The sequence below is a fragment of the Lynx rufus genome, unplaced genomic scaffold (assembly GCF_022079265.1).
Source record: "Lynx rufus isolate CCGP_SWC_20201006 ecotype Redwood Valley unplaced genomic scaffold, mLynRuf1.p SCAF_5, whole genome shotgun sequence".
In the NCBI taxonomy this organism is placed as follows: domain Eukaryota; kingdom Metazoa; phylum Chordata; class Mammalia; order Carnivora; family Felidae; genus Lynx; species Lynx rufus.
The window spans coordinates 156,632,436-156,653,722 of NW_025814867.1; the positions used below are offsets into that span (position 1 = coordinate 156,632,436).

A 21,287-nucleotide genomic window follows, 5' to 3' on the forward strand; every position below is an offset into this window, starting at 1 on the left:
CGTGGGTTCAGTCCTGGGCTTTGTACCCGGAAGTACTTGGGGTGTTTTTTGTTTTTTGTTTTCACCTCTTTTCAAAGTGTTTCTCTTTCTCTCTCTCTTTTTTTTTTTTTTTTTTTTTTTTTTTTTGAGCAAGAGAGAGCGTGTGAGTGAGCAGGGGAGGGGCAGAGAGAGAATCCCAAGCAGGCTGCACGTTCAGCTGGGAGCCCAGTGCAGGGCTTGATCCCGTCGACCCTGGGATCACGACTGAGCCTAACTAAAGAGTTGGATGCTTAACCAACTGAGCCGCCCAGGCGGCCCCAGAAAGCTCTTCCTTTCTTAAATAACGTCTCTGTCCGGTATTTATGTGCCGTGGAATCAGGTCACCTATTTACGTGTATCGCTCGCTGAATACAAGCACACTCCCAGAGGTTTGCACCGCTCCAGCGGGAGCCGTACCTGTCCCTCACCCTTGCCCCCTCCTCCTGGCGGCTGGACCGCTGTCCCACTTTCTGTCTGTGGATGTGCCCCTTCTGGAGGTCTCCTACACGCAGAACCCTGGGGTAGGTGACTGTTGGTGTTCTCCAGGCTCGTCCGTGCGGCGACAGGTGTCCGTGCCCCGCTTTAAGGCTGGCGTAGGGATACACCACGCCTCGCTCGTGCGTCCATTCACTGACGGACGCGGGTTTGTGAGTCGTGGCCGTCACGAAGGTTGAGGCTGTGAGCGTCTGTCTGCACGTACTTCTGGGGACCATTTGCCCGTTTTTCCCAGACAGATACCCCCAGAGGCACAATCGCTCGATCGGAGAGTAACTCTGACCACGTGAACGGCCACCAGTCTGTTTTCCACGGTGGCTACGCCGTCCTGTCCCTGCCAGCGGGGTGGGAGGGCTCCCCTTTCTTCGCATGCTCATCAGCACGTGTCGTCTGACGCGTCTGCTTTTTTCATCCTAACCGTCCTGGTGGGTGTGACGCGGGATCTGTTAAAAAAACGAAATTCAACTGAGTACACTGGAAGGCCTACGTGGTTTTGTTAAATGACTCGTGAATTGGGCGGCATCCCATCTGGAAAGTAGAGGGGGCTCTGCCAAGCTGAAGGAGAAAAAAAGGCTTTTAAAGACAGAGAGAGAGCATAAAAAAAAAAAAAAAGAGAGAGAGGAATTTGTCAGCAGCGAATGCCTTGGGTTTAGGCAAGGTTGCCCTTCTGAGGGGAACAGAACGGGTCCATCGGTAAGTTTCCCAACATTGGCCAGGAAATTCCACGCTGGCCGGCTAAGGGCTCCACTCCAGGGTGGAAGGTGCAGTGAGGTATTAGGTCTTGGTGTACTGACGTGGGGCGTTAATGGAAGACACCCCATTTCGGGCCTGTTTTTCTTCAACAGAGCTCGTTATGGTTCGACTCAGAGATGACTCTTAACATGGAGGCCACAGACCCCCCGTCCTGGGTGAGCAGGGCTGGCACACTTACCCTGTTACGGGCAGATAGTGAATAACGGAGGCTTGGCAGCCTCGGCGCCCTTGTAGCATGAGAGCCGCGAGGGACCCCATGTACAGGGCTGGGCGCGGCTGAGCTTCGGCCAAACTTCAGCTTCCTTCGTGGACACGGAAAATGGGATTTCATGCAATTTTCACAGGTCATAACGTATCACTCCTCTCTTTGCCCCAACCATTTAAAAATGCAAAACCGGGGCGCCCGGGCGGCTCAGTCGGTTGGGCGTCCGACTTCGGCTCAGGTCACGATCTCGCGGTCCGTGAGTTCGAGCCCCGCGTCGGGCTCTGGGCTGACGGCTCGGAGCCTGGAGCCTGTTTCAGATTCTGTGTCTCCCTCTCTCTCTGACCTTCCCCCATTCGTGCTCTGTTTCTCTCTGTCTCAAAAATGAATAAACGTTAAAAAAAAAATTAAAAAAAAAAAAAATAAAAATGCAAAACCTGGCTGTGCAGAGGCGTGCAGCGGGCCAGACTTGGCCCACGGGCCCTCGTTTGTGGACCCCCTGCCCTGGGTCTGTGCCTCTCAGATGCGTGTGTGCGTAAGAACCTCCTGAGGCCTTGCTGAAACCGAGTGCCGGGCCCGCCCCCAAACACTGTGACTCACGGGCTGGGCAGGGCCTGAGAATCTGCATTTCAGACAAGCCGCCAGGGGTGTGGGTGCCGCTAACGTCAGAGACCCCACTGGGGATGGGAAGCGTGGAGACCCACAAAAGGTGGGTGTGCTTTGGGGGAGGGATGCTTTGGAGCCCAAGGGGTCGGAGGCTCATTCCTAGGGCTTAGGGATGGACCCCCATGTGCCAGGGGACCTCCCAGGACTCAGCACAAAGAGCTAACACAGCCCAGGGTAAAGGCCTGTGGGGAGAAGCCGGGCATCAGGAACACAGTCCAGAGCCGCCAGGACCAGGTTTTCATGGGTCAGCTGCAGGGGGCCCACAGTGGGCAGGGGTCCTCCTGCATGGCGGGACGGTCCCCTGGGAGGCCGGCAGTCCTGCCGGCTCACGAGCCTGGAGCGAGAACTTCACCTGGGGCACCCGTGAGGGCCGAGAGCCCACGTTGGAGCCTCCTCCTACTTCACGTTTGGCCCTTGGTCACGCCTTGACCTGGGGCTGGCCTTGGTGGCCGCCTCAGTCTTGTAGGGCTGGGTTGGCAGGACGCGACGCGGCCTGGCTGGGGGAAACACGCACGGGGGGGCCGGCGGAGCCAGCCGCCGTGACCTGGGGCGGGGGTGCCCGCGGGAGAAGGTGCGCAGCTGTGCGCGTGTCTGCGTGTCCGCTCGACACAGGCTGCTCAGGCCAGCGTGGAAAGCTGACCGGCCTCGCTGCATCGGGTTGACTCCGGAGGGGCTGGCAGCGGGAGGGGGCCTGGAGCTGGGGCAGCACGAGAGCCGGCGGTGTTTGTGGGGGGCTTTGAGGTGCACGGTGTCCGGGGGACCCACCAAAGCACGGCACCATCGAGGGCCGGTGAGCGAGCGTCTGGGCCGCGGCCGGCCGTCGGGGAAGGCCGTGTTTCACGCGTGTGCCCTGGTGTCAAGGCCCCGACTGTCCTGCTCTCCCCCCAGGCTACCCACACTGGAAAGGTCAAGTGCTGAACTCCAATGAACTCCAGGAGCTGTACGAAGGCCTGAAGCTGAACAACGTGAATAAATATGACTATGTGCTCACGGGTAAGTGTCCGGGAGAGCTGGGTGCTGGACCCGTGGGCCTCGATCCGGTGGGACTTGGGCTTGGGGAGGGATCCCCCCCCGCCCCCGGGCTCCACCCTGGCCCCTGCCTCCTTCGAGGACAGATGGGCTGTGCCGCCGAGAACTTGGTGGTGCCCTGATGACGGCCGTGCCCCAGTCGCGTGGCCTTGGATGCCCGGGGCCCATGGTGCTGTCTCAGATGAGCCGTGTTGGGCTTCTGGGACCCGTGTAGGGTCGGAGGATACGCGGGGGGTTGGCAGTGAAAACACCCAGGTAAGCAACTTGCAGCCACTTGGCACATTGGTTCGTGAGTCACCGTAACGGTAAAAATATTCATTTGCATTTATATACGTAGTTAGAAGTGAATGTACTTACTATTGAAAACGGAAAAGAGGCGTCCGGGTGGCTCAATCGGTTGAGCATCTGACTTCCACTCAGGTCGTGATCTCACGGTTCGTGAGTTCGGGCCCCGCGTCGGGCTCTGTGCCGACAGCTCGGAGCCTGGAGCCTGCTTTGGATTCCATGTCTCCCTCTCTCTCTGCCCCTCGCCCGCTCACACTATGTCTTTCTCAAAAATAAAAAAACATTAAAAACGATTTTTCTAAATAAAATGGAAAAGACAAAAGAAAATGTTCTTTGTACACCTATCACTCATGGCTTTTTCCCTTCGTTTAAAACTTGATGGGGCACCTGGGTGACTCAGTCAGTTGAGCATCTGACTCTTGATTTCGGCTCAGGTCATGATCTCACGGTTTGTGAGATTGAGACCCCTCATCGGGCTCCATACTGAGTGTGGGATTCTCTCTGTCTCTGTCTCTGCCCCACTTGTGCGTGTGTATGCACTCTTTCTCAAAAAAAAAAAAAAAGATTCTAAAAAAAATAAAATGAAACTTGACTTTACTTTTGGGAAATGCATAGTGTCCCCTCAGGGACTATAGATATTGAGGACACTTTGTCTTTTTTTTTTTTTTTTTTTTAATTTTTTTTTCAACGTTTTTATTTATTTTTGGGACAGAGAGAGACAGAGCATGAACGGGGGAGGGGCAGAGAGAGAGGGAGACACAGAATCGGAAACAGGCTCCAGGCTCTGAGCCATCAGCCCAGAGCCCGACGCGGGGCTCGAACTCACGGACCGCGAGATCGTGACCTGGCTGAAGTCGGACGCTTAACCGACTGCGCCACCCAGGCGCCCCGAGGACACTTTGTCTTAACCCTGGTCACAGGATCTGAGAACTGCCTGCCCTTCTCAAGAGCAGAATGGGGTTTTTTCGTTTGTTTTTTAAGTTTATTTGAGAGAGAGCGTGCGCTTGCTTGTGAGCAAGGGAGGGGCAGAGAGAGAACCAATCCCGAGCAGGCTCTCTGCTCTGTGTGGAGCCTCACGTGGGGCTCCATCCCACGACGGCAAGGTCACGACCTGAGTTGAGATCAGGAGTCGGACACTTAGCCAACCGAGCCCCCCCGGGCGCCCCTGCAGCAGGTGGTTTTGGTGGCGCTTTTTCTCCTTGGGCCGCGGCCAGGATGGGAGCCTTCTGATGAGGGTGGCCCGTGCGTCCCCCCCCCCCCCCACAGGCTACACGAGAGACAAGTCCTTCCTGGCCTCGGTGGTGGACATCGTGCGGGAGCTGAAGCGGCAGAACTCGGGGCTCGTGTACGGTAGGTGCCGGGCTTTCCCGCGTGCACGCTGGGGCGCCACCTTGTCCGGTGGGGTTGACCCGGGGAGCGGGGGCTCGACCTCCTTCCTCCCGGACGCCCCTCCTTCACGTCCTGCCTCTCCCGGTCCGAAAGCTCAGAGCTCTGGGAAGGGGTCAGAACGTCCTCACGGTGACCCTGGCAGAGAAGTGGGTTATATACGTGCTGTCATCCGTGTCCACGTGTGCCCGTGTGTGCAGTGTGTTGGGGGGGGGGCTGGGTGGCCACACTTGACCCCTGAGAGGATGGGGTGGATGTGCATGTCGTGGGCGGCGCCTGGCCAGTGAGGGGTGGGGGTGGGGTGATGGTGGACACCCAGCGGGGACAGAGCTGAGGCGCACGCCGGGCCTGTCCGTCCCACCCCCCGGGGCTGCGGCGCCAGCCCTGAGCGTGTCCCACACAGAGGCCTCTCCGGGCAAGACACATGTGGGACGCTTCGGTTACTCTTTCCCCTCTGGGACTCAGACGTGCACATTCAGGCCTCTGCAGGGTCCGACCACGTGTGACACTTCTTCCATCCTGGCGGGAACCCCAGTGTCCTGACGTGTGGGTCCCCCCGTCGCGAATGGTAGCTGGGTTCGGGGGCCCCTGCGGTACCGGTGCGTCCTTGCTGCCTCAGCCGCGCAGACTCGGGGGCCTTCCCTGAGGCGCGGGCCTCCCAGGTGTCCGCGCCGGTCCCCACCCTCAGCTGGCCTCACGGCAGGTCCCACACGGCATGTGGACCGTTGCGGGAAGGGAACGTGCTTGTGTGGGGGCCGGAGGGAAAGGGGATGCTGTTCTGTGCCACGCTCTCGAGAAAGGCGCAAACGATTGTCAGAAATCGATCAGAGTAGTTGGCCTCGGACCACAAACGTGGAATCCAGGAAACGAGGATCGGCCGCACACGCGAAATTTAACAGCAGAAATAAACGTGAAGCGTCCTCCTCTCGGGAGCCTCACCCTGTGCTAACAGATGCCCTTTCTGCCTCCGCAGTGTGCGACCCCGTGATGGGCGACAAATGGAACGGCGAAGGCTCCATGGTTAGTGATTTCAGGCACGTTGATCCAAATGCACACGTCTCGCTGGGCGAGACACCGCTCTGGGGGTGCACATCATCCTTGCCGGGAAGCGGGGTCGGCAGACGAGGTTTTCTGTAAAGGGCCAGAGAGTAGATGTTTGGGGCCATATGTCTCCTGGTTCAGGCTCCTGGTGGAGCCTGCGACTCTCGATCTCAGGGTTGTGTGTTTGAGCCCCACGCTGGGTGCAGAGATGGCTTAAAAATAAAATCTTGGGGGTGGGAGGGAGGGGAGGGTGGGTGATGGGTATTGAGGAGGGCACCTTTTGGGATGAGCACTGGGTGTTGTATGGAAACCAGTTTGACGATAAACTTCACATGTTGAAAAAATAAAATATAAAATCTCAAGAAAAAAGTAGTCACAGTTTGCAGACAAACAGACACGGCTGTTTCCTAATAAAATCCTACACACGGACCCTGAAATTTGAATTTCCTGTAGTTTCTGTGTGTCACAAATGTTCTTTCTTTCCTGTTTCCCCCTTAGCCGTGTCTTAGCAGACGGGCCATAGCTTACCCCCCCTGACTAGTGTAGGGCGGGGTGCCGTCAGTCCGCTGGTAGGAGTCACCCCGTGGCCAGCAGGGGAGCTTGGCGTGTGGGGCACGGAGGGCGCTGGCCCCGGCCCTACCCCAGGACCCCGGGGCCTTCGGGTGAGCGCGTGCCGGCCTGGCCGCAGGGCACCAGCGTCTCGTACCCGCGGTGGGGCTCACGGCGGGTCTCCAGCCTGGACCGCGGGGCTCTCAGCAAACGCTCGCTGGCCTCGTTCCCTCTGCTGTACGCGTCAGCCTGTGTCCCTGTCGCCCTCTAGTACGTTCCGGAGGACCTCCTTCCGGTTTACAAAGAGAAGGTTGTGCCGGTAGCAGACATCATAACCCCCAACCAGTTCGAGGCTGAGTAAGTAACTTGAAACCACGGAAGCTTTCAGATCTCCCCATGGGGAGGGCTGTTCCGGAGCCGGTCAGGCCACTGAGGCCCTCCTCCCGAAGTCCTGCCTCAGGGGGTGGGGGGCCAACCCGGTGCCCTGGCCCGCCGATGACGGTGGGGGTGGTTATTTTCACCCTGACTTCCTGTGGTCGTGCTGACCCCCAGCCGTTTTCCCCGAGCAGCACAAGCCTTTGGGGACAGAAAGGGGAGGGGCTGAGGGCATATGTGGGTGACACCGGCCATGGGATGGGGATCCCACGCCACCTGACGCAGGCGGCCACCTGGAGCTCCAAAACCCACGTGGATGTCGGTCACCCTCACTGGCCACTAAGTGGGGCTGTGTGCTGCTGTCCCTTGCTGCTATTAAATGTTACCCCTGACTGGTCCTTGGGGGCATCACGGGGCCAGCAGACACTGAGTGAGTTCCTGTGGGGATGGGAGGGGGTCCCCGGAGCCACCGGAGCATCGGGGATGTTTCCAGCAGGACCCAGAGAAGCAAGGTCTCACCGCGCTTCATCTGCCTTCCAGGTTACTGAGCGGCAGAAAGATCCACAGTCAAGAAGAAGCGTTAGCGGTAAGGAGACCTTCCGAGGCCTGGCGTGGGACAGGTGCACCGCTCGTGGTGGGGAGGGGACAGCCACATGCCCTCAGGGAGGGGAGATGGGCACCCCAGGTGGGCAGCACCCCGGCTCCCAGCCAGCCGCCCGGTGGGGCCTGAGGGACGTGCTGTAGATTCTGTCTTAGCCACTGGGTCGGGCAGCTGCAGCCACAGTGCTTGTCTGGGTCCGCGTAACCCCCCGCCTGCTCTGCGCACAGCGGCTGTCCCCGTGGGAGCTTCCCGGGGCGTCCGTGACAAAGTGCCACAGACCGGGTGGCTGACAACAACACAAGTGCGTTCTGTCCGGTTCTGGGGGCCGGAAGGCCAAGATCGGGGTGTCGGTGGGACTGTCTTCGGCCCAAAACCTGCAGGGAGGCACCCATTGCTTGCCATCCTCCTAGCTTCCGGCAGCCACTGGCCATCCTTGGCGCCCCTGGGTTTGTAGACCCGTCACCAGCCTTTGCCTGTGTCTTCAAGGGGCCCCCGCGGTGTGTCTGTGTCCTCGTCTTTCTTGCTAAGGGCGCCAGGCAGATAGGACCCAGGCCCACGCTAGTGACCTCGTCTCAGCTCGAATCTGCACGGACCGTGTTTCCTTTCGAGGAAATCAGAAACGCTCGGAGGTTCTGGGCTTAGGGTTCCAGCGTCCGTCTCGGGGGGACACAGTTCAGCCCGTGGCGGTCACGGCATTTAGTGAGTGCTTGCTGTGTGCCAGGTACCGTGAATCCAGCTTGCCGGGTGCGGCTCTCCCGCGCACCCGTGACCTGTGTGTCTGCGGAGAGGCAGGGGCCGGCCTCCACGGGCAGCAGGGGCCGGCCCTCCAGACGCGCTCACCACCACCCCAGCCCATGCACGGTCAGAGAAGCAGGGATCAGAAACGGCCAGTCAGGGTCCGTCCGACACCAGCGAGAGGGAGTGCGCGTGTGCCCATATGTGGGGTGGTGTGCGTGTCTGGGCACACGTGTGCAAACGCCTGTGTGTGTGCATGCGTGCATGAAGAGATTTGTGGCCAGGAGCTGGCTCACACCTTTGGGGGTTGGCTGGGCACGTCTGGAAGCCACAGGGCCCGCTGACGGGAGGGGCGGCTGGAAGTGAGGTAGGCAAGGTTTCCTCTCCAAAGCTCTTCAACTTTCCCCTGTAGAACTTGATGCCTGCCTGTCGTTTAACCTCTCACATGGAGTCCTGGGCCACGTGTCCCAGCAGCAGACCCGGGTCCCGCACACCAGGGCCCTCGCCCCGTCATGGCGAGGCCTCATCAGGCGCGCACGCTCTCTCCATCATCCAGGAAACAAATCCGAGCGCCAGGTCTAGTCCTGGCCACACCCGGGCCCGAGGGTCTGTGGGGCCTCTGTTTCCCCAATGTGCAGAGGGCTCACTGTGGCAAGGGGAGGAGGGTGCCCTCCTCTCTGCTCTGGGGGTCTCGCTCTGAGCTGGCACAGTACCCGGGGGCCTCAGAGTCAGGTGACACCGGGACAGGAGAGCAGGCGGTCTGGGGTCACAGGTGACCCTCCTCTGCTGTGCGCCCGTGTGCTCCGAGGACTGCAGGGCATTCCCGGTGTGTGCCTGTGTGGTGCCCCGTGCAGGGTGGGGGCCGAGTAGGAGACACGCTCCACGCGTGTGGCAGGGACACGTTTCCCGCAGCCTGCCCCAGACTCTGGAGCGGAGGGTGCCTGCCGGCACGGTCACCAGCCCAGCTCTGAGGCCCTTGTACAAGGAGGGAAGGAAAAGCCACTTGCAGAAAGCTTGTTCCTCGTCACATGACCCCCTGGCCTGTCTTCTCCCCAGCCCGCAGGCCCCGGGCTGACGAGGGGGGGACGTAGCCACGTGCTGGGACTCGGGAGGCTTCTCCTGGGCCGGGGAGCCTGACTCGGGGTCCACACTGGGCCAAGATCAGACGCTCTGAACGTCTACGCACGCTTCGGGGTCCATACGCGAGCCTTCCCGGCTTCCCACAGTGAGCCGTGCGGGGCGGGAGGCCCGAGGGGCTTAGCTGGCGTTGCCCCCACGGAGGCGAGAGGAGCACCCCTCTCCGGTGTAGCTGGTGCTCTCCCGAGCCCCCGGTTTGCCCAGCGGGTATTTTGTCCCGACGTGTGTGTCGTGGGAGGCCGGGGAGCCTCCAGCCGCCAGCGTGTTGCCGGGCACACAGCGGGAGAGCTTCACTGAATGAACAAGTGAGCGAACAAGTGGCTTCCCAGAGTGGACAGGACGTGACAGCCTGATGGTGGGCCTGGTTTTGCCGCCCTGGAGCCAGATGAGAAAGGACAGCCAGTCTGGGGCCCGGTTGACGCCTTCCTCCGGAATGTGGGCACAGGAAGAGCGTGGGGCCCGGCAGGTGTGCTCGTGGGAGGGAATCGGGGTGGTGGCTCTAAGCGGCCAAAGCTGCCACTCGGCACGCCCGGGCCGGCGGGGGGCAGGCGGGACCCGGGCGCCGTTCCTCGTGTTCTCGGCCTCTGGCGTCCACTCCGTCAAGTCAGACCCCGTAGCAGGGCGTCCTCCCGCCGGTCGGGCCCGACCGCTCGGGCTGCTGGGAGCCCTGGCGCAGGGGTCCGCGGCGTGGCTGACGCGGTCCTGTGCTCCGGCAGGTGATGGACGTGCTGCACGCCATGGGCCCCGACACGGTGGTCATCACCAGCTCCGACCTGCCCTCCCCGAGGGGCAGCGACTACCTGATCGCGCTGGGGAGCCAGAGGATCCGTAAGTCCTGCGACCCTGGCTCCTCCTGCCTCTTCGCCGCGGCTTCCTGGAGGCCCTCCTGGCTTTAGGCTCCGTAGGGAAGAGGATTCGGGCCTCACCAGCAGGCGGTCGGTGTCCCGAACTCCTGTCACCCCCTAAACACGCTGAGAACAGAGACCGAGAGAGGGTTCTGTGAGTCGAGGTGCGGGAGGCCTCCCCGCGGTCACCGAGCCGCGAGCTCTCCGTACCCATGACAGGCCGCCGGCTCGAGGAGAGCGTCTGTCTTACGGGCTCAGGGTCACGCGGATGGCCCGGCTAGGGCCCGGGGCTCGGGGAACCAGGCGTCCACACCGTCCCCTCGCACAGAGCCGGGGGCGCCTGTGCGGCCTCACCTGTCGACTGTCGGTTCACGTAAATACCGCCTGGGTTGGTGTTTTCTGCGGGTGCTGAAATGACACAGGAGGCTGGGGTCACACCCGCTGCGCCAGAGAGCACGGAGCTCTCTCACCACTCCCTCTGTGTCTTCGGGAGAGCATGCCCCTGTGCACAAACCCATGCACACACCTACACGCACACCTACGTACCCTCGTACATGCATACCCACGTGCCCCTGTGCATACCCCTGTACCCCCGCGCGTGCCCCTGTGCGCTCCCATACCATTTCATTAAGCTCACGGCCCCCACGGCTGTCGGTGTCCTTGTTACTGTGCCGGACTGGGGCTCCCTCCGCACCCGGTCACACGTGCTGGTCCCTCACGCCCAGCTGTGCGGTTCTTCTCCCCCCGGGCCATCCTGCTAGGGGTTCTGGCGTCTACCCCCTCCCTTGTGACAGGCGACACTAGCCCTCCCTGCCACCATGCGGGGGAGGAGCGGGGAGGAGGGCAGGCTGGCTCCCAGACGAGGGGCTCGTTCTCTGCTGGCCCAGGGTCTCGGGGCCCATCAGCTGTGCTCTCTTCCAGGGAACCCCGATGGCTCTGTGGTGACGGAACGCATCCGGATGGAGATGCACAAGGTCGACGCGGTCTTCGTGGGCACCGGGGACCTCTTTGCCGCCATGCTCCTGGCATGGACACACAAGCACCCCAACAATCTCAAGGTCAGCAGGATGCGCCCCCGCCCTGCCCCCATCGGGGACCATCTGGGTTCTGCGGGGGCTCAAACAGGCCACCCGTGTACCACACGCTGGAGTCGGCCTGTCGGGCCGCGGAGCAGGTGTGAGCCCCGGGAAGGCGGAGCCTGGGAGGGGTTACCGCAGCCTCGGTAGGTCCGGAACTAGGAACGTCTCCCAGAGAGCAGCCCGGTGAAAGCTGGTCCTAAGATGTCATCGCCCCGGTGAGTCGAGAGACTCAGAGGCTGGGAGCCCCCTCGGGGGCGTGAGGGACAGGGCTCCGAAGTCAGACTTGCAGAGGGGCTCAGCTCTTGTCAGGCACTGTCTGCGCGTCTGTCCGTCCCTCCCCCATCCCTTGCTTTGTGTGTAAACGTCCACAGATGCGTTTGTACGGAGATAAAGCCATTGTGTGCGGGCTCTGCTGGGTGAGCAGATACCTTGCTACCGATTCTGTCAACGGGGGTGTGGGGTGGCGGGGGCCGCGTGCCCCCGTGGTTAAGCTCCGGAGTGATGGCTGCGTTCTGCACGGCGTGCGGGAAAGTTCCTTCGTGACGTCAGATCGTGCCGTGGCCTCCTTCAACGTTGTTGGAACCACACAAGTGGACAGCTGTGCACGAGGCTGTCCCCGGCCCCTCTGTTATTTCCCTCTCCACTTACTTGGTGGCCGTCAGGGCCTGCCTCCCGTCTCTAGAACGTGCTCGGGAAGGGCAGCCGTGCAGGGTGGTTAGAGAGGAGCCACGCCCCCGTCTGTGCTGGGTCCACCGAGGGAAGGAGGAGCCCCAGGTCGGGATCTGGAAGTGGATGCCCCTAAAGCTGCCTCTGCCTGCTGGAGGCTGGCACGCCCCTCCCATCCCATCAGTTAGCTTGTCTGTGAGACGCAGGGCTGGACTGGAGCCCTGCCCCTCTTACCTGCCCCCCCCCCCAGGGACCAGGGGGAGCGCAGACCTGCTGTGTCCTTGCCTGCCCCCCCCGCAGGGACCAGGGGGAGCGCAGACCTGCTGTGTCCTTACCTGCCCCCCCCCAGGGACCAGGAGGAGCACAGACCTGCTGTGTCCTTACCTCCCCCCCCCCAGGGACCGGGGGGAGCACAGACCTGCTGTGTCCTTGCCTGCCCCCCCCCCAGGGACCAGGGGGAGCGCAGACCTGCTGTGTCCTTACCTCCCCCCCCCCCAGGGACCAGGGGGAGCGCAGACCTGCTGTGTCCTTACCTGCCCCCCCCCCAGGGACCAGGGGGAGCACAGACCTGCTGTGTCCTTACCCCCCCGCCCCCCAGGGACCAGGGGGAGCACAGACCTGCTGTGTCCTTACCTGCCCCCCCCCCCAGGGACCAGGGGGAGCACAGACCTGCTGTGTCCTTACCTGCCCCCCCCCCAGGGACCAGGGGGAGCGCAGACCTGCTGTGTCCTTACCTCCCCCCCCCCAGGGACCAGGGGGAGCGCAGACCTGCTGCGTCCTTACCCCCCCGCCCCCCAGGGACCAGGGGGAGCACAGACCTGCTGTGTCCTTACCTGCCCCCCCCCCCCAGGGACCAGGGGGAGCGCAGACCTGCTGTGTCCTTACCTCCCCCCCCCCCCCAGGGACCAGGGGGAGCGCAGACCTGCTGTGTCCTTACCCCCCCGCCCCCCAGGGACCAGGGGGAGCGCAGACCTGCTGTGTCCTTACCTCCCCCCCCCCAGGGACCAGGGGGAGCGCAGACCTGCTGTGTCCTTACCTGCCCCCCCCCAGGGACCAGGGGGAGCACAGACCTGCTGTGTCCTTACCCCCCCCGCCCCCCAGGGACCAGGGGGAGCACAGACCTGCTGTGTCCTTACCTGCCCCCCCCCCCAGGGACCAGGGGGAGCACAGACCTGCTGTGTCCTTACCTGCCCCCCCCCCAGGGACCAGGGGGAGCGCAGACCTGCTGTGTCCTTACCTCCCCCCCCCCAGGGACCAGGGGGAGCGCAGACCTGCTGCGTCCTTACCCCCCCCGCCCCCCAGGGACCAGGGGGAGCACAGACCTGCTGTGTCCTTACCTGCCCCCCCCCCCCAGGGACCAGGGGGAGCGCAGACCTGCTGTGTCCTTACCTCCCCCCCCCCCCCCCAGGGACCAGGGGGAGCGCAGACCTGCTGTGTCCTTACCTCCCCCCCCCCCCCAGGGACCAGGGGGAGCGCAGACCTGCTGTGTCCTTACCCCCCCCGCCCCCCAGGGACCAGGGGGAGCACAGACCTGCTGTGTCCTTACCTGCCCCCCCCAGGGACCAGGGGGAGCGCAGACCTGCTGTGTCCTTACCTGCCCCCCCCCCCAGGGACCAGGGGGAGCGCAGACCTGCTGTGTCCTTACCTCCCCCCCCCCCAGGGACCAGGGGGAGCGCAGACCTGCTGTGTCCTTACCTGCCCCCCCCCCAGGGACCAGGGGGAGCGCAGACCTGCTGTGTCCTTACCTGCCCCCCCCCCAGGGACCAGGGGGAGCGCAGACCTGCTGTGTCCTTACCTGCCCCCCCCCCCAGGGACCAGGGGGAGCGCAGACCTGCTGTGTCCTTACCTGCCCCCCCCAGGGACCAGGGGGAGCGCAGACCTGCTGTGTCCTTACCCCCCCCGCCCCCCAGGGACCAGGGGGAGTGCAGACCTGCTGTTGCCGTTGGCAGCCGTGGGCTCTTCCTCTGGTACCGGGCACCTTGGCCATCTGGTGCGCAGTGGAGACCTTGTTGCTGGGCCACCTGAGGCCAAACCGGGTTCGGCACATCCCCGGGTCGGGCGGGAAGGGGGTCCACTCGCTTCCCCGGCTCCTGCTAAGCCCCGGGTCTTTGGCTTTGAGGTGCCAGTAAGCAGTGACCTTGGCCGACTTTGGGGTGGGAGTCATTTTTGACGAAGACTCTTTACAACTGATTCCTTCCAGAAACACCTATTAAGCGTCAGTACCGACGAGTGCTAGAGCCCAGCCCTCCCCTAGAGGGCACGGTCTGGAGGAAGGTGGTTAGTTTTAGTACGCAGGCATCTGCTCAGCTCTCCAGGGAAGGTTGGTGGGGAGCATGTGACGGTAACGCCAGTGCCCCGCTGTCTCGGGGCGGAGGCAGGGTCTGGGTGAACGGAGAATCCCATCCGGGCCCTGGGCAGCGCCGACCACGTGCGCGCGTCTCCCGCCCTGCAGGTGGCCTGTGAGAAGACCTTGTCGGCCATGCATCACGTTCTGCAGCGGACCATCGCGTGTGCAAAAGGTACCTCCTGGCTGGGCCCCCGAGCCCACCCGCGGAGGGGGCAGGGGGACTGCACTGAGAGCAGAGCGGGGAGGAGAGACGGCAATGAGAGCGGAGGGGGGAGGCGGGAGGGAGGGAGCCGACGGCGGGGTCCCGAGGCTCCCTCCGCCTCTGCTAGCCTGCGGAGCTCGGGCCCCACACGGGAGCCCCAGAGGGGACGCGGACCGTCAGGGCTCAGGCGAGGGAAGGGGGCACGAAACTGGAGTGCCTTCTGGTCTGTCCCTGTCACCCACGCTTCGTCTTGCAGCCCAGGCAGGGGGAGGACTGAAGCCCAGCCCGTCGCAGCTGGAGCTGAGGATGGTTCAGAGCAAGAAGGACATCGAGAACCCGGAGATCGTGGTCCAGGCCGCGGTGCTGTGAGGGCCCGCGCGCCACCTCCCAACGCACAGCGTGTCGGTGTCTCCATCGTCGTCCCTGTGAAAACGTAGCATCTGCCTTAGAGCCGTGACCGAAACTTGATATTTTTTTCTTTCGTGAGTGTCCAGCCTCAACCGGTCTTAATTGTGAAAACGTGCTGGTCGTGCTTTTTAAAAGTCACAAAGCGATCACAGAAATCTGTAATTCTGGGAACCCCGCTCCCCGTGGGCCCCCCGGCGGCGTCCCATCCCTGGCGGGCGAGGGCCGGGGAAAGTCCTGGAGTCTGTGCGTCCCTGAGGAAGGGTTGGGTTTTAACCATCTGCGTCTGGGCGAATCCTGCCAAATGCCTCTGTTGTCGTTGTGACCCGACCCCCTTTGTTCCTGCTTGAGAAGTCTCGTTTGTCACCTAGCTGTGGGGTAGGTCGCCGGGGACTGCGTCACTGCGGGAACAGGTCGAGACCAGCTGGCCCGGACGCGCACCGGGGATGAGGAAGGGCTCCCGAGGCTGGAACAGCCCGTGGCGAGACTGGCCCGTCGTGTTCCTGCCGGAAACCTCACCTGGTCTATGGCACGCCGGGTTACGTCCGCGCGCTCGCCACCCTTGGCTGGCGACAGATGCCTCGTGCCACGTGGTCGTGCAGAGACGGGTAGAGGGCCGTGGATACCATTGGCATATTTAACCCCACGAGCCAGTCACCCTGTGCGCTCGCCCCTGCCCGCTCAGTCCTGCCTTCCGTGCCACCGGAAGCCGGGGTGCGCGAGGCCCCCTGAAAGGCAGCCGCGGCTTGAGCCCCTTCTCCGAGGAGAGGGTGTTGGCAGATCGGGGGAGGGGCCGGGGCAGAGCGCCGGGCTAGCAGCTCTCAGACGCCTCGGGCTGCGACGCCAGGCCAGGCGTCTACTGCCCGGGGCACCCCCAGGCGTGGCTGCAAGCCAGGGTGCCCCTCTCCGCGCCGCCCTGGGGAGAGCAGAGGTCCGCCTCCCGCAGGCGGGTCCTCTCCTGCAGCCCGCGCTCTCCTCTGCAGCAGGGCCAGTGTCCCCAGGATCCCCCCAGGATCCACCGCCACCTCCTGGGCAGGGCGGTGTTCACTCTGTTGCAAACTCCCCGAAACAAAGAAATACCAGCGTCCGTGCCGTTCCTCCTGCTCTTCTTTCTTCCCAGTCTGTCCACGTCCTGAGCGTCCGCTCTCGTGCGTTAGCACCGGGCAGCCCGTGCACGGGCCGTGGTATCTCTCTGCGACGAGATGCTGGAAAACCCACCGTGAGGATACCGTGTAGGGCGTAGGGGCTTACTCTGTGTGTACCATGGCCTTGGGAACACTGCAGACGCCGATCCTCTGTTCTTTAAGTTTTATTTCAGGGGCTCAGGCTTCGTGTTACACTTGATGCTTTTACTTCCCCCAACTGTACATAGAACGATAGTTATTCCGCCCCTAAGCTTCCTGTGAAACTGTGAGCTTTCTGGCTGGATCTCGGACGTTCTCGTCCCAAGTTCCTCCGACCGAGAAGCCCCGACCGCCGGGAGTGGTGGGGTCTTGAGCCCTCTGCCCCCAGCAGCGGGACCCCGGCATCCCAAGAGCCCCTGCAGGGCGCGGGGCTCCCGTAGAAACCGCAGCAGCTTCTGCCAGCGAGCTGCGCTGGCCACGTGCTGCTGCTGAGCCCACTGCCATCCTGGGCGGGGTCCTGCGCAGACACGCAGCCCTGGCTTGTCTGTGCTTAGAATTTCCCACCCAGAGGTCAGCCGTGGTCACTAGCAGCGGGTTTTTCTTTCTTTCTTTTTTTTTTTTTTTTTTTACATAGGTTGGGTCCAAATTAGAGTAAATCTTTGTGTTTACTTCCCATAGTTTAGTAACGTGCAAAGTAATAATTATATATTTTAAAATGAGAAGTGTATCAGTCCTAAGTCGCCTGCTTATTACCAGAGTACAGATTTCAATATGGTTTTTCAAAGCTTCTGTAGGCCTTAAAGATGAATTACAAACTACTCTTTTTTTAAAACCATTTTCAAATCGTTGCCAAGTCTTGCTAAGGTCATCGTGGTAATCTGCGTTCTTTTTTAATGTATGTCAGCGATGGTAAAAATGATGCTTTGTTGTGCTGTTCTTGACCTTGTCGGAACCAATTTTTTAAATGTCGTGTAACTTTACAATGGAGTGAGCCTGGTTTGGCGTGCTTTTCGTGTTCAGAACGGAGGCCAGGGCGCCCCGCCAGCAACATGATGCCTGAGTCCCCGTGTCGATGCAAAATCCCCCTCCTCCCCACCTTCATCGTCCAGGAAAGTAATGCTGTGTGATGGAGCCCCCGAAGGGTGAATCCTTGCCTCTGGGGAGCAGGCAGGTGGGGCAGGGCCAGGCGGGCGGGGCCCTGGCCTCACTGGGTGTCCCAAGGCCACTCCTGACTGCCATTCCCTCCTTGCTGGACCTCACGTTCACTGCTAGTTGAAATGTACAGTAAAGGAGGTGACAGCGTTCTAGCTGTTGGACCTGCGCTGTGAGCACGCCCCTCCTTTATCCCTCCTGCCCTTTGATGGGACCACCTGCCCCAGGGCATCGGGGCTGCGTCTGCCTGAATCACAGGCACCTGTGAGCACTCTGGATTCCGGCACCAGAATAGCCAGAATCTCTGTCTTCCTTCTCTGCCCCCCAGCAGGTTGCTGGGGTCCCCATGGGACAGGGTTTCTGTAGGAACCGCCCACCCTAGCACCTGCCGGGGCCGGAAGGCGGGGAAGGAAGTTTGAGTGGGCAGAGGGGCGAGTGTGCAGGCCAGGATGTTGCGAGTGGGGTCCTGGCTGTCTGAGTCTCATGGGAGCCGCGGGGCCCCCAGACGCCACTCTGCCCCCAGAGGGGCGTGGCCACCAAGCCCATCCGTGTTCATTCCACACCAGCTCCTGCCGACCGGCTGCAGGTGATTTCTCTCATCCCGTCGCTCCGTGAACTGTTTACATTAGGACTTCCTTCAGAGCCGGGTCCCGTGTGCTCAGAGGGAACACGTTAGATGCCTGTGCCGGGTGGCACTCAGAAGGACCCCCATCCCTGGGAGGGCAGCTCTGGGAGCCCAGGAGACCTCCCACTTCATTTCTGCCCCGAGGGTGCTGGTCAGGCTGGACCCTCAAAGCACAGTGACCCAAGTGCACACATGTGGCCAGGGAGCTGGTGTTGCGTGTGTGTGTGTGTGTGCTGCAGTCTCTTTGTGGCAGGGGCGGTCGGGTGGTCGGGGGGCCTTTGAGGGTGAAAAGTGTCGAGAACCTTGAGTGCTTGTTTATAGAGCCCCCTCCACCCCCCCTCACGCCGCCCCCCCCCCCCCCCCGCCACAGGTTGCAGAATCCAGCCCTGCACTTCCACCCTCTGCCGGCAGGGGGCGGGGCAGGCCCCAGCCTGGAGCTTGCACACATCGCCACCCCGTGGCGTAGTGCACGGGGCTCTAGTGCTAGTGACAGGCACTGGGCCTCGGGGTCTGTGTCCCAGGCTGGCCTCAGTGCTGCCCCATGGTGGCCAGGTTCCTAAAATCCCGGGCTTCCGGTGCATGAGTCTCCCCGTGGACTTCTGCAGGTGATTCTCGGTGCAGGACGTTTCCTGTCTTACTGAGGGGAGACTCTGACCAAAGCACAGGGTCTTACAAACCTCATTCCTGCCTGTCTTAAGAGGTCGTGCTCACAGACACCACCCACCACATGTTCCTTTGCTTAAGACGGAGTTTAACGAGTTAACTTTAGTTCTGACTTCGAGAATATTTCCAAGCTTTGTATGAATGTTAAGTTCTTCCTAGAATTTTCTCTTTAAATTCTGGCAGAGTAAACAGCTGTTCTAGAAGCTTTCCTGCTGTCCCAGGAGAGCAGAGGTTCAGTTGCTGAACCCTGGCTGCAGATGAGCCCTGGGTGGGGCAGCCCCCACACCACGGTGGGCAAGTTTCCACCTTCTGCCTCCGGAAGCCCATTGTGGTGGGAAGATACTTCCTGAAGCCCCTGACCACTCCCTGTCCCGGCCGTCCCTCGTTGCCCTGCAGGTGTCCTGGGGAGCCGGATGGCCAGGGTGCAGCAGAATGGGGCTGATGGTGAGGAAGGCCTACCACCCTCTGTCTGCTCCGCGGAGCCCGGCGGTCTGGGGAGGGAGCGGGGCGCACCCCACCCCCACACTGTTCCGAGCTGTGGGACAGGGCCTCTGGCTCCAGAGAGCCACTACATTTCGTTTCTCGTGCGGGACTCGGCTCCCGGCATGAGGGGGTGAGTGCGGCGGGGCGGGGGAGAGGGGCAGAAAGGGAGAATTGGCGGGCTTGGCAGCGGCCTTCAGGACATCCCAAAGAGCACAGGTGGGGAGCGAAAGGTGCCTTGGTGCACCCCGCAAAGCGTGTGGGCCTGTTGTCCTGATGGGTAGCACAGATGTTCCTGTTTGGGGGACTGAAAGTGAATTCCTAATGTACGTGTAGGCTCCAAGATGAAGAGTGTGTGGATGGTGTTTTGAGTGCTTTTGGCTTTATAGCTGCATACTTTGTGATGTCGAGTTTTAGTTGGGATTCCAGCCAATGACTGCACGACTGGGCGGACAGGAGGGTTGAGGTGCTGACTCAGAGCCCAGCGGGTGCTGGCCTGGGCCTTCCTGGAAATTAACTCAGACTGTGGAGGCTGTGTGACCCCCTCGGGTCGGAGCACGTTGCCCCTGGGGCCCGGCTGCGGGGGAGGGCCAGGGGGTGGTTTCTCCAGTGCTGGGGTCTCCAGCCCTCCGTCCTGTGCACGTGTTTGTAAAGTCCCTGTCAGCGCTGTAGAGGCCGTGTCTGTGCTGGTCCTACTGACTTATGATTATCCGTAAATAAATCTTTTTCTGGCCATGGTGTTGAAGTGCAATGATTCCTCCCGCCTCAGGAACCCCCCGTTAATTATCCCCTGGTACCCGAAGCCCCTGCCACCAGCCAGCCAGCCCAGCATGGGAGCTGAAAAGCATGGGAGCTGAGGCCGTAAACATGTATGTCTTAAGGGAAAGAGATTGCCCAACCCACCCACGGTGGCCCAGGTCCTGTCGTCCCACCCACTCTGTTCTGTGCCCTGGGGGCTGGCCTCTAAGCTCCTCCTGCGGGCAGGGATCCCAGGAGGGTGGGTTCCCTTTCTCAGGCCCCGCCCCCAGCCCCCGCTAGAGTCCAAGGACCAGCCTCATCCCTGATGAATGTCACTGCTCCTGGGTTTCAATCCCTTCACCCCTGGGTGGTGACAGCCGGTCCTACAGGCCGGGCAGGTACTGTGCTCCCGCTGTGATTCACCCACACCTTTGTGAGTAGCTCCCCAGGCAGTCTCCAGAATGCCAGGCCCCTTGCCCTGGAAGGACAAGCAGGAGAAGGGTGGGAGAGAACGAGGGATCTGCTTCATGTCTGGAACACCTTGAACTCCGCCTCTCCACCCCCCTGCTGACTCCTGTGCCCCGTAGCTGGCCCGCAAGGCCCTCCTGGTGGACGACCCTTGGTGGCTGCTGTGGCACACTTCCACAAATGCAGTGGCTTAAAGCGACTCTGGAGATCAGACTTGTACAAATAGGTGGGCGGGGCTGGGTCCTCTGGAAGGTTCCAGGGAGAACGTGCCCAGCCTCTTCCAGACTTTAGAGGGGCCCTCATGACTTCACAGCCGTGGCGTGGCTTCAGTCTGACCCCGACCCCTGCCTCTTCTTCTGAGGACCCCAGGATGACATTGGGGCCCCGGAGAGTCCGGGATCACCTCTCCAGCTCAAGACCCTTAGCTTAATCACATCTGACAAGTCCCCTTGCCCTGTGAGATAACATCCACAGGCTCCGGGCACTGGGCCAGGGATATCCCGGGGGGACATTATTCAACCCACTGCCTCCTGTGATGGGGATGGGGGTGAAGCCCAGTGAGTCCCGACACGGTCACCTTTCCCTCTCTGATACTCCGCATGAGATGTCCAGCAGAGGACACGCACGGCCTTGAACCTCAACCATCAGGAGGATTCCTGCCGCAGACGTCCCCTGGGGAGGGCGGGAAGCCTGGCCTCAGGTGCAGGCCCCACTCTGGAGACCACACCGGCCGGGGCTCCCTCAGGCCGAGTTCCTGGAAGGGAGCCCGGGCCCCACCCTTGCACTAAGTGGTACGGGGGGAGGGGGTGCCCTCTCAAGGGGCAGGTAAGAACAGGAAAAGGGACAAGGCAGGGAGGGGGGGAGAAGATGCATGGCAGCGTGTGACCTAGCTGGCCAGGTGGTCAAGCGGGGGCATCTCTCCCGTCTTCTCCAATTGGTCGAAGTTCACCCCACTGGGGCGGGCACCCCTGGGTTTTTGAGGTGTGCTGCCTGGCCTCGGGCAGGTGTGGGCCCCACTGGGTTGGACGCTGGAGCAGAGCCGCTACGGCAGAGGCCAGGGCAGGTCGGGACGGACAGGCGAGGGGGGCCCAGTCCCAGGCCCTGCAGAGGTGAGCCGAGAAAGCCCCGAGTTAGAGAAGAAGTACAGCCTCCTGCGTTATCTGGTCACTTTGTCAACTGCCTGCCCGGTGCCAGCCACTGGGGACTCCGTGCCCGTGGCCA

At 62.0% G+C, this 21,287-nt stretch overlaps 1 protein-coding gene across 1 annotated transcript in view; it reads left to right on the forward strand.

Annotated features, from left to right (window-relative positions):
• PDXK (pyridoxal kinase) overlaps nt 1-19,598 on the forward strand; it is a 34,537-nt gene extending 14,939 nt beyond the window's left edge. Inside the window, exons 3-11 of the mRNA XM_047099177.1 lie at nt 3,023-3,127; nt 4,715-4,798; nt 5,808-5,854; nt 6,696-6,781; nt 7,340-7,385; nt 9,989-10,100; nt 11,039-11,175; nt 14,315-14,381; nt 14,668-19,598. Of these exons, the coding sequence (XP_046955133.1) occupies nt 3,023-3,127; nt 4,715-4,798; nt 5,808-5,854; nt 6,696-6,781; nt 7,340-7,385; nt 9,989-10,100; nt 11,039-11,175; nt 14,315-14,381; nt 14,668-14,780 (797 nt within the window). The 3' untranslated portion in view covers nt 14,781-19,598. The remainder of the gene's footprint in view (nt 1-3,022; nt 3,128-4,714; nt 4,799-5,807; nt 5,855-6,695; nt 6,782-7,339; nt 7,386-9,988; nt 10,101-11,038; nt 11,176-14,314; nt 14,382-14,667) is intronic.
• Nucleotides 19,599-21,287: the final 1,689 nt, after the last annotated feature.